The 14,459-nt window shown below is 46.0% G+C and overlaps 1 protein-coding gene across 1 annotated transcript; it reads left to right on the top strand.

Annotated features, from left to right (window-relative positions):
- The first annotated feature begins 235 nt into the window (after positions 1-235).
- LOC115319675 (WAP, Kazal, immunoglobulin, Kunitz and NTR domain-containing protein 1) lies at positions 236-13,206 on the top strand. The gene is made up of 3 exons (XM_040221538.1): positions 236-345; positions 12,105-12,149; positions 12,957-13,206. The coding sequence occupies exons 1-3, from the start codon at positions 276-278 to the stop codon at positions 13,124-13,126; spliced, it is 285 nt and encodes a 94-aa protein (XP_040077472.1). The 5' UTR covers positions 236-275; the 3' UTR covers positions 13,127-13,206.
- The last annotated feature ends 1,253 nt before the right edge of the window (positions 13,207-14,459 follow it).

Genomic DNA, 14,459 nt, shown 5'->3' with positions numbered 1-14,459 from the left:
ATGCTCGGCAGATCGCAAGTGCGTATTGACGACTGACCCGGACTCGAGAGCCTGACGTGTGTTCTTCAGCCTTCCGGTCATTTTGGCGAGTCAAAAGAAATGCCTATGCCGCGGCTGGAGATAGCGCGCGCCAGACACGTGAAGGAGGTTCTTGGCTCTCGTTTTACGCCGATGTTGCGATCTGGGCCGGCAATCTCGACTGCTTAAAAGGCCAGCTTGGCGTTGCGCTTAGTGTGTTTCCTGTTGATCAGCGGCTCAAAGACAACTTCGAAAAGATGGCAGCTAACTTCGCGGGCTCGTCCAAGGCGATGCTTTTGCTGGTACTTTGCTTTGCCGTCGTGTGCCGTGAGTATTGTTTACATTTCCTCCAACAGCCTACGAAGATGTAACTTACTCGAAAAAAACTCTTTGATAAATGTTTTTTTTTTTTTTTTGGGGGGGGGGGGGGGGGGGGGGCGGGGGGGCTCATAACTTTATTATAAACTTGCTTTCTAGTGTGTGCAGTTTCTTTGTTTTTTTTTTGTTTTTTAAGGCTGCGGTACCACGGCGGCCATCTTGAACAAAACATTAGTTGAACCACCAGGGCGGCGTTGGCTGTCCGTATGAGCAAATGCTGCAAAACCTGCGCGCCAATTTCGAAACCCTTTTTCCCGTCGCTTGCGACCTTGAGTTTCCTTCTCCACTCTTACGCCCCTCCTTTCACGTGTTCACACTCTGGCGCGTCGCGCCCACGTTCATTGTTGGGAGGACAATGTACCGGATAATCCCCAACTTGAGGCCCCCTGCCAAAATTGTCCGGCTGCCAAGTGATTTGAGCGAGATGGGGTTTTGAAGTGGTATGGAAAAGTGGGACCGTCAATTTTGAACTATGCCTTTTCGATACTGCATAAGTTGTGTACGGGGCTGGCCAAGGCACGGGCGCGAGGACGTAACTGTATACAATGCTTGGGTTGCAGGAGCACTCGCGCGTAGAAATGGTAGGACGCCCTTTCTGAAATCACACGCCTACATTCCGCAGCGTTGCAATCCTACGAGTAAAACAGAGTACATCTTCGGACAGTGCGTGAGTTGATGCCGGCCGTACGAAAGACACACCTCGCGCTTCCTGTCACTACTGCCTCTGCTTGCACGCGCTGCCGATTGGCGGTCCTTTCTTTATTTTGTTTCGTCGCTCTTTTGAAAATACTGAAACTAATATTTTCTCAGACCCTGCTCATCGTACCTCTGCACTACAGTTGTGTAAACACGTTGTGATGTAATTTGAGATATGAGACGGAGTGTCTACATTCTTATTTCGTGTGTAATGCCGGCATAATATTCCTTTGCTGCCAGAGGATCAAAATAATGGTAGGGTCGGCAGCAAAAACTATTTCAATGACCGAATTATGATCAAACACCAGTAAGAACATAAAAAAGAAATCACATGGGGACAATAAAAATATTGCTACAAGAGGATGGTGCGTGTGGCACAAACAATATTCGGAGTGACGTTGAGGGAACGCGACAAGCCAGATCTTTCCTGATGGCAGCCGTAAAAGTTGATCTGGTGCCTCGTTTTGATCGGCTTTGGACGGAAACTCGTAAACTACCGACTATCTTGTCAGTGGTGAACATAGTGAGCATGAACTGGATGATTTTTTTGTTGTTGTTTTTGTTTCTGTAGTTAAATGAGAGTATGGAAATATGAGACGTCCGCTGACGCTTGCGTCGGCTAACGGAACCTCAATCGCCGATCGCGGCCGATGTCATGGGCGTATACAAATACATCAAGTCGTCTGGGCGGGAGCAGTTGAAGCGCCGCACTTTTTTGGCCGGTCAGTAGAGACTCCGCGAATTCTGACTCGAGGCTACTCTGTGCGGAGGGAGCCGCTACTGAGCGCGACCAATCGGAAACCAAGGATGGCTGAAATTTCCTAATTGCCATGAGATTTGCAAATTCGTTCTTCCCGCCGTAGTAAATTCGTCCGAATCGCTATTCGATTTACTAATCGATTATTTGGATGAAAAGATATATTTCAAAATTCGTACGTGGCTCACCAAATGGCAATAAAATTGGTATAGGATTTCAAACCTATATAGTGTCGCCCTAATTTACAAACTTGTTTCACTTGAAATTAGAGTTCACGCGCAAGCGAGCTGGTGGAAGCCTATACTAAAAAGGCCAGAAACAAGAGAAACAAAAAATAAATAAATAAGAGCGGGATAAGCGCAACACAGTCTCAAATCACAGCTGAAAATGGTTACTTGGTAAGTGTAAATGTCCAGACATTGTATTAGTAAAATGTATATATATATATATATATATATATATATAAATAAATAAAAAGTCAAAAATGCGTACTGTCGGAGTTATTAATTCGAAGTTTATTCCGACGTTTCGAGCGGGGACCGTTCTTCATTAGGTGATGAAGAGTGGTCCCCGCTCGAAACGTCGTAGTAAACTTCGAATTAGTAACTCTGACAGTACGCATTTTTGCCTTTGTATATATATATATATATATATATATATATATATATATATATATATATATATATATATATATATATATATATATATATATATATATATATATATATATATATATATATATATATATATATATATATATATATATATATATATATATAGATATATATATAGAGAGAGAGAGATAGGTAGATAGATATTTTTCACTATTTGCTGACGGCCGAAACTAACTATGCAACACAACAAGTAAAACCACAGAGCTGCCCCGCCTCATATCACCCTCAGTTGGAGCTCGACTGACACATTGCGCCGATCAAGCATCACCAACAGCTCAACACCTAAACGCCACGGCGTTCACTATCTTTGTTTGGGTGATTCCACCCACTAATATAACAACTCATACAATGCGCCGTGATAAAGTGCTTTTTGTCTTTGTGTATGTGTTTTCGTGACATCTAACCTCTGTTTGCGCTCTGACTAAGAATGAAACCATGTATACTAAAACATCGATAGTGGTCTCTATTTTTAGCGACGCTCGCACACGTCTTGCCTTTGACGCAGTGGCATTCTCATCTCCCATACACGGACATTTGGACAAAATAGGTTGGTCGGCCTTCACTCATTAGCTGCGGAACGTTTTGACCGTGACGTATGTATAATTCAAAGAAGCACCGACAGGCGGGTGCCCCTTTGAAAACAAATCATGTTCGCGTAGAGATATTTAGCGGCTATAGTATAGTCCGTGGGTATTTATTTCTAGGCCAACTCGTCGGCGTCAGTCGGTACAGGCGCTGGAGGCGTGATGAAAATGCTGGCAGATGTCGGCTTGACGAGCCCCACACTCTCCCCTTACAGCAGATGGCAAATAAACCAACAACAATATTTGTCGACGGGCAATTGATTGCAGAGGCCAATCGGTAGTAGGATGACTCGACAAAGGGTAATTCATCAAAAATTCCAACTCGTTGACAATTGTTTGTGAGGCCATTCAGTTTCCACATTGCACTCATCTTCTGTATTAGAACACATACACATGTTAGACATTTTAATATAAGCAAGTTTCGGGCACCGGATATTTTTTTGAAAAGCTGTTTCACCGAATTTCGCATCTCCCGGTTCGTCGAATTTTGATATGAAATCATAATATAATTATTATACTTGTCACTTCTTCAATTAGAAATGGTTACAGATAATTATAAAATAAAAGTAGGCTTTCGCAAAAATTATGTCGATTATAGGCTATGCCAACGTAGCCGAACAGTAAAAAAAAATCTTATGAGGGTGTTTTTGTTAGGGTTCAAAAAAGACAAAGGCGATTCTTCAAATGAGCACTGGTCACACAGGCCGACTGGTAACATAATTAAAATAAAAGCACCGACTTCACAGAACAGGAAAAAACAATTTCACTAGACGTTTCGCCTCCATGAATAAACGCCTCCATAAATAAACGCCTCCATGAATCATGAATAACCAACTCGCCCAAGCTGAGGTTCTGACCAGTTTCGCCTCCCTTGCGGGAGGCATCTTCAGTAGTCACAAAACAATGCCTGTGTAAGCTTCGTGGAGAGGGCCGCGTTTTTTGTTACACACGGATGTGTGTGTCCCTGCGAACAAACCACGATTCTAGGATTTTCGGGACCCCCATCTGTCCTCCCTCGCCAAGGTCGTCGCGGCCGGGAAGTCAAAATAATGCCCTATTGTCCACACATAGTACACCAGTTCAGACTTCAGTCGGGTCGCGTGGGATGCGCACGTGACGTCACGCTTGTGTTTACAAAGCAAATGAAAAGTTCAACCTCAAGTCAACGCTATTTATCAAATATGTCCGTACTTCGTGGAGAGGGCCACGGTTTTTCTTACACACGGATGTGTCTCTGAGAACAAACACGATTTTAGGAGATTTTCGGGACCCCCATCTTTGTCATAGGGTGACTCGTTTATCGGACTGTTCGTCGCAGCGAGAGTACAGGGAAGGATAATAATTCATACCCTATATCGTGCAGAAGAGAAGAATATAAAAAAAAAAAGAAAACGAAGCGAAAATTTTGATTTCCTTTCTTGTGGACAGGGCATTGTAGGTGAACGTGTCTTCCTTGTTTGATTCGCCAAAGTAGCAACAAAGCGACATTTTACGATCGAGCGAGCACCGTCGGAAACACTGCCCAAAATAATTTTATAGGGAGTTTCACGGCTTTCCACTGCGACATAAGCACGTGGATAGAAAAACAAATATTGACAACAATAATTGTCGAATATTTTTGGCACGCTCACACCTGGTTTTTCTTCATAATTTGATGACTCATATGTTGATTTTGTTTGCGGAACCGTACTTCTGACCGGCAATTTTATTGCGTACGCGAAGCTTTTGCGTGCGATCCACTACAGTTAATTATTTTGGGGTGTCCAAGTTGAAGCGGTGCGTGTTATTTTTCGATCTCTGTCCGAATGATACAAAGTTTCACGTTTTCACCCTGTGAGTGAAGTGAGTTGGTCAGTGCTAGCATCGAAGGCTAACTTTGAACTCTAATTTGGAAATAATGTCTCTGTTGCCGCATCGCGGACAAAGATATATATGCTCTTATCACTGTAGCAAAATAACGTGGCAGGATTTGTGCTCTTGTTATGATCGTGTACCATTGTAGTCGACGTCATCCCAGCACGGCGTATTGTTTTTGTATTCGGTTCAGCCCTGCAAACCACACTTAGGAAAAAAATGAAAGTTTGCACCTTGTTTGTTCAATTTTTTGTTATACTGCAGAAACATATTGCGCCCCGTGTTTTTGAAGGCACGGTAGACGGTGGTGACGGTGAGGTGACCGACTCCCATGTCAGCCGGCGTCTCGCTCGACCTCCTCGGAGGACAGGTCGTTTTTACTGGTGACTGGTGCATACGTGGAGCAACTCCGCGCGCATTGCGTTCTTCATCTCAGAGAACGCAATACATGACTCAGCTCTATCTCGTCATCGCTCCAAAATGACAAGTGGAATTCGCAACTGTAGTTGGTGACAGGTCAAGAACGAAGTGGGAGCTCCTCCCACCCTGTTCCACTTCAGCGGAGCGAACGGGGGAGAGGAGGTCGCCCCCCCTCCAGCGTTCGCGAATGGCAAATATTAGTTTATTAGGCCACTAACTGTCAATTTACGCTCGTTCCTTTACGTCCGCCGCAGCCGATAATGTTATCCCCGGGAATACCAAAAGTATAATTTCTTTCAGCAAAAAAAACAAAACAAAACAAAACAGAATAATAAAACGCCCGGTATATCACAGCTTTGACAACGCTTCACGTGTGTGAGGTTCGATGACCGACAGAGAACCACCGCTGGCCGTGCTCCCGAAGCGGGGAAGTGCAATTTATGGAGACCGATCATATTATCAGAAAGGTGCAGACTAGGGAGCCTTCATGTGCGCGAAGCGCACATGGAGGCACTCTAATGCAGACAATCCAGGAAAAGTATTCTTGCAACTATGAGGTTCAGTTGTACTTACACATGCATTATCGTCAAATTTGACGGAGTTCCTTCCAACACTAAAGAGTTGTCAAGAGTGAAGATTATAAAGGAGAATATCAGCAGGAATCTATTGTCTGTTTACTGAAAACAAAACAAGCATCAGAAAAACGCATTTGGGCGGCCGGGGAGGCCAGAAGCACGGACTGCGCACCCAGCGTGGTACCAGCGAATGAGAGGGCACTCCTAGCAATCTGTTTTCAGAGCCACGGTATGCCGGCTGCCGGCCAAATGTCCACTTTAATTCTATTATGGCTTTCGAAACGTAAATACACGCTCGAGAATTTTCAACAATATCACGCGAGCGCCGACCGGCCTGTAGATCAGCGCATCGTCACGGCGCGAAGTAGCGATATCAATGACAGTACGCGCGTGCGCAGAAGAAACGCGCCGAAGTCGGCGTCGGCTGCTAAGCTGTTTCCCCAATCACGACCCACCCCTGGCGCGACGCCCACCGCTTGCTCCACCCCATAAGCATGGGACCTAGTAATCAAAGCGACACACACGGTACGCAAACACGAACAGCAGCCAGTAGGAAGGACACCGACACGAGCTTAGTCAGCGAACGAAAAGACAGACACAAACTTCACTCTAGGCAAACAGAGCAGGGGTAGTTACAAGGATGAGATGCGTGCGCAGACGGAGGTAAGCAGTGCACAATAAATACGCGAAAACTCGCAGCAACCGAAGAACTACGCAGCAAACACGTACGTGCACACGCACCAGAAGCACGTGCGTCACGCTGCGTATCTACGCAGAACTGGCGATTTTGGCATTTCGGTAATTTGAAACTTCGATATCGATTCCGTGAACAATTTATTCAGCAAACTGAACCGGTGGAGCCTCGCATAAAAAAAAAAAAAAATCGTTTAACAATATGAAAGCGACTGAAATTCTTCCTAAAAGCTATATTAGCAGAAAGTACCGTGTTATAAAGGACCTCACGAGTTTCGACCAAGTTTTCCAGCACGTTATTTGGCAAGAAACGGAAGAAGCCAAGTGTACAACCAGTTTCCGAAGCTGGCAACCACAGCTGGAATCAGCGCCATCCTCGGCAGTTTCCTGAACCTCGCGTAGTCACATTTCAGCCACCGCCACATAGAGGGCGCAACCAGACATCCAATTTGTGTTTTCTGTGTGTTTTATGATTCTTTTTAATAAATAGGCTCGATTAGTGAAAATGTGGGCTAATAATCAGGACCTGGAACAGTAATCTCCATTTAATACTAAAAATATCGGCCTAAATGTCTGCCAAAAGGGGTCAAAATACTCGTTTTTGACTATCAACAAATACGTGATTTCACCTATATTCAAACTTTTTTTATGGAAAATCAAAAGTGATATTTAGAAAAAGGGCCTCGCTTTGCAAAGCAGAATATGTTTTTCTTTGCGGGCCTACAATTTTATTCATGTGTGCCAATCCCTAAGCGCTGTACCACTGTACTACCAAATGAAGTTTGCCAAAATTAACGGTTTTTGTCACTTTTCACGTGAGCATTCCGAAAAAAGTTTAAGCCATATTACGATGAAATTTAGCGTAACTCTTTCGACCATAATTACAAACTGATGTAAAATGTTTCAAATAAAATGACCGAGTAGGCGCCCAAAACTTCGCGACTGAAGTGCTTCCGCAAAGTCAATTTTTCTAAAGTAAATATCTGTCAAAATAAAATAAAAAACGAAAAAAGGGCCTCCGTTGACAATGAACGCACTCTTCTTCTATAACATTCTAAAATTAGAAAGAAATTGCTCCAATAGTGCACCCTGTACCACTGTACTACGAAACCATGTTTTGCCGAAAAGGTCAATGTTCGCGGGTGCCCTCTGAATTAGCTTTTTGCACTAGGAAAACAAATCCTACATCAGATAAAAGATAATGTTGTACATTACAAGGTGATATATAACACATAATTTTAGCAAGCTTGAACACGCCACGATCGCATTTCGAAAACGTGCTGAAAGCGTCATATGTCATGGCCGCCGTGGGACCGCAGCCTTAAGGAGAAGGGGGCAAAATTTTCAAGGAATGTTCCGTAAATTGCCGTTTCAAATTTACTCGAGGATCGTGCACAATCCGTGTGGTTAAAAAATGTTCGCAGCAGAGTCTGGGAGCTGTTTTGCCGGGGCGATCCTGCCGTGTCCTCTACGAAATATAGGATACCCTAGTTTATCCCAGGTTGTTCAAATAGGTGTACCTACAGAGCACCCTTGCCCGAAAGAAACCCCCCCCCCCCCCCCCCCCCCCGGTGTAGGTCGCGTCATTTAGTGTTCATTCGTAAATCGCAAGGCAGCAATGTCATCATCTATGCTCCATCTCATGAGGTGCGTGCAGCAGAGGCAAAAGCCCAGGCTGCAGCGCGTAACTCGCGAAAGGAAAGCAAATCTGAAAGCAATGTGCCCGCGCCTATGCTTTGCTGCGCACAACTCCCTTTGCTGCGCACAACTCCCGAGACAGAGTATTGCGCAACATAAGAACTGCATTCAAAACTCCATCCATTAAGAATAGAAACAAAACTTTTTCCGCTTAGCATTTGATGCGCCGAGGAACATTAATGGTTAGGCGAATCAAATATTTCAGAGAATACATTAGCATTGGACCAGCGCGGTTAAAGCACGAAATTCCGTTGTGCCAAGGGAGAAGGCCCGCGCGCACCGAGATGCCTGATTTGCCAAGACGGCAGGCTGTATCCACCGTTCCCAAGGGTGTCTACGACTCTAGATGGCCGCAGCCAGCCCTTCCAACTAAAAAAAGAAAGAAAACCTTTAGGCTGCGCGCGTTCAGCCGTCTCACAAACATCTGCAGTAAAAACGAAGGCATGGGCACGAACGAGTGGCTCTCGAAGGTGCCTCTGATGCACGAGTCCTCGTACAATTACAGAAGCATGCATGCTGAGAAAGGCTCACGCACTGATGCCTTCGCCTTTACTGCGGACACTTGTGGGTTGGAGATACGTACGCACCTTTCCAATTTTTCTGAATGAGGATTTAAACTTCCTCTTTGTGAACGCTAAATATGAAAAAAAAAAAAAAGCGCTGACGGATGTTGTTTTTGTTGCTTGATGTCAACAAAATGGCCCGTTTGCAGTGAGTGGAGTAGTTAGGACGTTAATCTCAAGGAACTCGAAAGTAGAGTCACTCCCGGAGTTTCTACGTTGCGGCACAATTTAGGTCTGATAAAGCTCGGAAATTCTTTTGATTAAAGCTAGGCTCGCCAACTATAAGTGAATGCACTTACCCTTTCCCACCCTAATATGTTTCTTATTGCATAAATATAGCGAGTTTAGCGCGTGACGGTTGTAGAATTTATTCTGAAGTTGTCGTATATCAATTATAAGATAAATAAAAAAAAATGTTTTTGTCAGATGCCTCAGAAGCGTGAACGGCGTCACCTTGATTTTTTTTTTTGTCCCGACTGACAGCAGCGTCTACTGGCTCCCTTTGCGTGTACAGCAGAGTAATTCGAACTTAAATTACGAGAGCCGCCTCGGCGTCTTGGAGGTAATGTGCCAATGTACGGATCACCAGTCCGTGCCAAGACGCCCGCACTTGGACGGCTCATGATAGAGGAGCCGTCGTGTAACTGACAGTTAAGTACACGTAAAAATTAAAACAAAACGGAATCCATGCCATTAAAAATTGTCTTCAGTCCTTTGCTGTGGCGTGCCAGAAGCCGTACTTTGTTGCCATGGCGCGTAAAACCCCCCAAGATTTCCGGCTTTTATTTTCACTGATGGGAAGCGCTAGCATGAGTGGAGGGATGACGCCACATACGCCAGCTTACACTAATCAGTCAGGAGTGACGAAATGCATAAACCGTATATAGACCTTTTCAGCGGCAGTCTCGAACGAAGCGATTTACAGCGCGCGTCCCTGGTTTTGAGAGTATACGTCAGTGTTGCCCGACTGCGCTGAGCTGTGGAGTTTCTCGTCAGTGAGCTGTGGCAGCCTGCGCAGGCGCAATTCCGGACGCCGGTAGCGGCTGAATTGCCGCGTTTTCTTTTTTATTTTGTGTTCTGAGGCGAACATAATTTATAGAGGTCTTTAAGGAAGCAGTACTCTATTTTTGGGAACAAAAACAAAGAAATTAAAGCTGTTTTGGTGAGTCCGTGCTCGACACAACAAATGCAACTGGAATCTTTGTTTCATTTTATGTTCATCGTTTTACGACACCGTACACTCAGCCGTGTCAATCTATATAGGTCAAAATATTTGACCACACAGGATATCCGAACTGCATGGATATTCCCCGCCCACAACATGAAATTCAATGAGTCTCATCAATCGAACAACATATATTGTACGTACCCCACGGTGCCGCGTTATCCGAACAGGATTTGAGAGAGGTCTCAAATAACACAGCATATCCAATATACACCAACTCATCTCTGTGACGTCACGGCGCGGTGGTGGCGCGTCGGTCGCACTTCCGGTCTGGGGCTGTGGGCAGAAGTCCCCATGCCAGACGTGTATTCCTGCGTTGTTTTGAAAGTAACCAGACAAAAACCTGCCTTCTCGTCAAAACGCCGCGACTGGGGCCGTACCAAAAGTGTCGAGAAAGGTTTGAAGGTCAGTTTTCAGGTGCTCGATTCGTCCGAGAATCTGAATATGTGCCGTAAAAAGGAAAAAGCAGACGCCTTCGGACAACGATTGCTTGGGCGGGAAGCACTTTGGGCTTTGGGTTGAATTCACGGATACTTGTGGTCATCAGATTTATTTGTTTTGTTGCAACATAAACGCCAGAGAACCATCAAGTTGTGCGGACCACCTGCGGACTACGTTCAGTGCGTCTTCAAGTTCAAACGGCCGCCTGATCGTTCGAGCTGTCGTCTGCTCTTTCAAACGTTTCTGCTTGTCGTCTGCTCTTAGACGACGCCGGCCCGTATATGTTGGCCCTGTACTTGCGATAAGAAGTAAGTGCAGGCCTCAAAAGACTTACGTTTGAAGGTTGGTAAGCAGGCTTGATGTAAACAGTAAATAAAAGATGTTGATCATTGTTACCAGTGACTATCACTGACTTGCTATGCCTAATTGACTTGGTCCGATTCTGCTTGCGATTTTCAGTATCGACGTCGACCATCTCAGCTAGGGTTCACGCTTTTGCAGCCCGAGCGTCGTCGCGATTGAAAATTGCGAGCGAAATCTCATCATGCGAATCAGGTTTTAGCGTTCATACTGCGGCGTCCACGCGGAATGAATCGCCACATGTCAGATTATTCGCGCGAAGTTTCGCGGTGTAACGAGCCTCGGTAATTTCGCTAACGCCGCTCAAGTAGTCGGACATCGCCAGGAAGACGTAAAATCAACAATCGGAACGCGAAAAAGAGCAGGGGGACTCACACCGACGCCGATAACATCGCGTTTCAATGGTTTGTCTATGGGCGACGGCGAGCTTTTTGCCCACACCCCCCTCGCGCATGCGCGGCGCCGGTGGCGTCCGCTAGGGGCGCTCCGGTTTGTTTGTAAACATAAGTTGGTGTATACAGTGTCGACGATAGACACTTCACGACAATCGGACGGAACCCGGCGTGTTTTGGGGAACATGTAGAAGAGAGCAGCTTTTTTGCACAGCTTCGTCAAAGCAAATGAATGAACGTGTCTATTCTGTCCCCACACCCCGCACCCGACCCTATCAGCTATTTTTCGCGAAGACCCGGAACACAGCCGGGAAGGCTTTTTGGAGATTATCTCAAGGGAAATAATCCTCCAAGAACGTCGAACTGCCTGCGTCGCAGGCTGCTTGACGTTCGCTCTCTTGGTTCGTTTCCTGCGAAGGCCGAGCAGGCTACGAGCCCTGGTATTCTCTGGTTCTCACTGTGGAAGATAACATACAAAGTGAAAGCATCCTAAACAGGCGAATAAAGTAAAAACTTCCAAGAAAAGCCGGCGAACTCCGAATGCAAAATGCAGGTGGGGAGTCACGCTGACTGGGTTTCCACAGCTCAGGCGGGTGCCAGAAATTTCTGGCTGATAGGGGTCGCTCGATTCGCAAAATGGCGGCGGCCAGAGAGCTCTTTTTGCAAAGGTCTATAGCAGACACGTAAATTTTTCGTGGGGCGATGGAGCGTTCGTGTGGCTCAGAAGCCGGAGCTGTCGTGTGATATTGACGCTTCCCTTTTATCCTTGTTTACAGATACTGTGAATGCGGGTGCACAGCATGTTTGCCCATATCCTCAAGGTATGAGTGTTCTTCGTCTTTCTTTAAAAAAACAATCTTTTTTTTTACTTGCTGCAGCGTTGCTTGCTAAAACTTTTCCAAAGCTCCTGTAAAAAAAAAAGTAAACGTTTTAAGCAATTGTTTAAATCTATTTAACCAATGTCAGTGTCACGAAGGCAACTACATTCGTACTCTCAATGCTCTAGATTTGACTTACTGACTAATTACATTTCTAATTGCAGTTAGAACTGCATTAGCTTCCTATTATATCATCTGAATAACGGTAATTTCGTGTTGATCTCTCTCTCTCTCTCTTCATTTTTATCGCAACGCGTTTGATTGCTAACGTTCACCATCGGCTTTAATATATGACTGCTTCGACAAAACAGGCTGTGCTCGGTTCACTTTATACCACGAGTGGTGCATCTTTAGAAACGAAGGCTTTTGTCATTTGGCAGTAAAAGTCGTTGCAATTTTTTCGTGCTGCAAGCATCGGCATTCTTCTTAATTTATTTTAAATCTTTCGCCCTCGCCGCTCTATGAAATCGGGTTAAAGAAACTCTAGGGCAATCGAGCGACCGAGCAAAATTAACGCTAAAAGTAATACTCGTCGCTTCTTTTATTGCTTCGGAGTCTCGTTGATTTTAGTGACTCGAATTTGAAGCTTCTCTCAAATTGAAGCAGCGTATCTTTTTTTTTTTTTTTTTTTTTTTAGATCACCGTCAATTTAACATGAATGAGCGCGTTTCTAAACCTTTTTTCTCGGCAAACCAAAAAAAAGGCTAAGATTGTGTTTTTTTCTTTTTTTTTCAATTCCTCGTCGTCCAGCTTGTACCAGCCCTGGCGCCCCTGACCCGCACCATACCGTGACCGCGACCGCCCGCTACGACCCGACCACGGGCGAGTGCGTGACCATCCCGTCGGTGACCGGGCCACACGACTGCCAGAAGTTCGCCAGCCTGGCTGCCTGCCAGGCGGCTTGCGTGGTGTCAGAATAAGAACACGAAGAACAGTAGCCTCTCCAAAGGCCCGCAGTCAGAGGACGATCCCAATAAAGCAGTCGTTAATCTAACCATAATGATTCTCTTGGGGAAAGGCAGTCTGTTTATTTTCCTCCTGAGCGCGGTGGAAGTCAAACAAGGTCATGCACTGTGATGCACACCGCCTGCTAATAGTCTGCTGACACTAACAGAGGCTCACGCTTCTATTACGCTGCTTACACATATATATTTACGAAAACGCTTGGAGCATGCTTAAGGCCTCACATAATGTCCGCAGACAGCAGCGTGTATATGAGCAGTCGGACTGCCGCTTTAGAGGGCCGAGTCACGCCCTTTGCGCTTGATTGGATCAGCCGACGGATGAGCACAAACAGAAAGATGGAGGGCGCCGTGAGGTGCGCTTCTGGAGCGGCTTCCCTTCACCCCTTTTTGTTGCGTGAGCTACACCGGCCGAGCTTGAGCAGTTTCGCGTGGCTCCAAAAGAGCCGTGCTGCGCATGCGCGAGGAGCAGTTACGTCAGACGGCGCACTGCTGGCGCGCCGGAGCCGCCGCCGCCGCGCGCTCCGCCGCCGCCTCGCTGGTCTGTGCATTCCAGAGGACTGATGTCATAGCCGCGGCAGACGCACTGGCGCCGCCGCGTGCCCAGCTGTGCGCCTCCGTTGCGCAATAGTCAAGTCTGACGTTGCACCGGAGCCGCTTGATAGCGCCTCTCATTTTGCGCGCATAAGCTCACGCTACGTATATCCTGGCATAGCCGAGCTAAGCCACCGCAATTTTATTTTGGTATTTTTTTAAGCACAGTTTGCTATTGTTTCATCCTCGCAACGTCTGGCATCGGTCAGTGCATCCGTAACGTAGCACGTTCCTAGCGATGCCGAAAGAATAAAGATCAAACTATTTTGTCAGTAAACTACTAACATTGAAGTATACTGCGATGGAAAGGTAGCCACACGGACTATATAATCAACCAAATACAACACCTTAATAACCGAATGCGCCGCAAAGCTATATTTTCGTAGGCGCCATCAGCCACACCACTGGTAAAAGAGCTCACGTGTTGATTTTGAGATCAGCGAGTGAGTGAGTGAGGTAAACTTTAAGCATTTTGGGCCTCTTGGCTCGTTGGCGAACACGGCCAAGACTTCCTGACTTGCGGTAGCTCCGGTCTCGTGTGTCGGCTTCCCAACACTGGTGTCGAATGTCATCCGCCGGCTCCTTCGGATGTTTACTTTCAATACGTGGAATATGCATAACAGACGGCAGGTGTCTACGTAACACTTTTCTATGTTTATAGTGCGGCACGCTGCTTTGGCGTCGATATGAGCAGGTA

This window comes from Ixodes scapularis, unplaced genomic scaffold (assembly GCF_016920785.2).
Source record: "Ixodes scapularis isolate PalLabHiFi unplaced genomic scaffold, ASM1692078v2 PGA_scaffold5__190_contigs__length_132052651, whole genome shotgun sequence".
NCBI lineage: Eukaryota > Metazoa > Arthropoda > Arachnida > Ixodida > Ixodidae > Ixodes > Ixodes scapularis.
The sequence above is the reverse complement of the archived record's forward strand: the minus strand, read 5'-3'. Positions and strand labels throughout refer to the sequence as shown.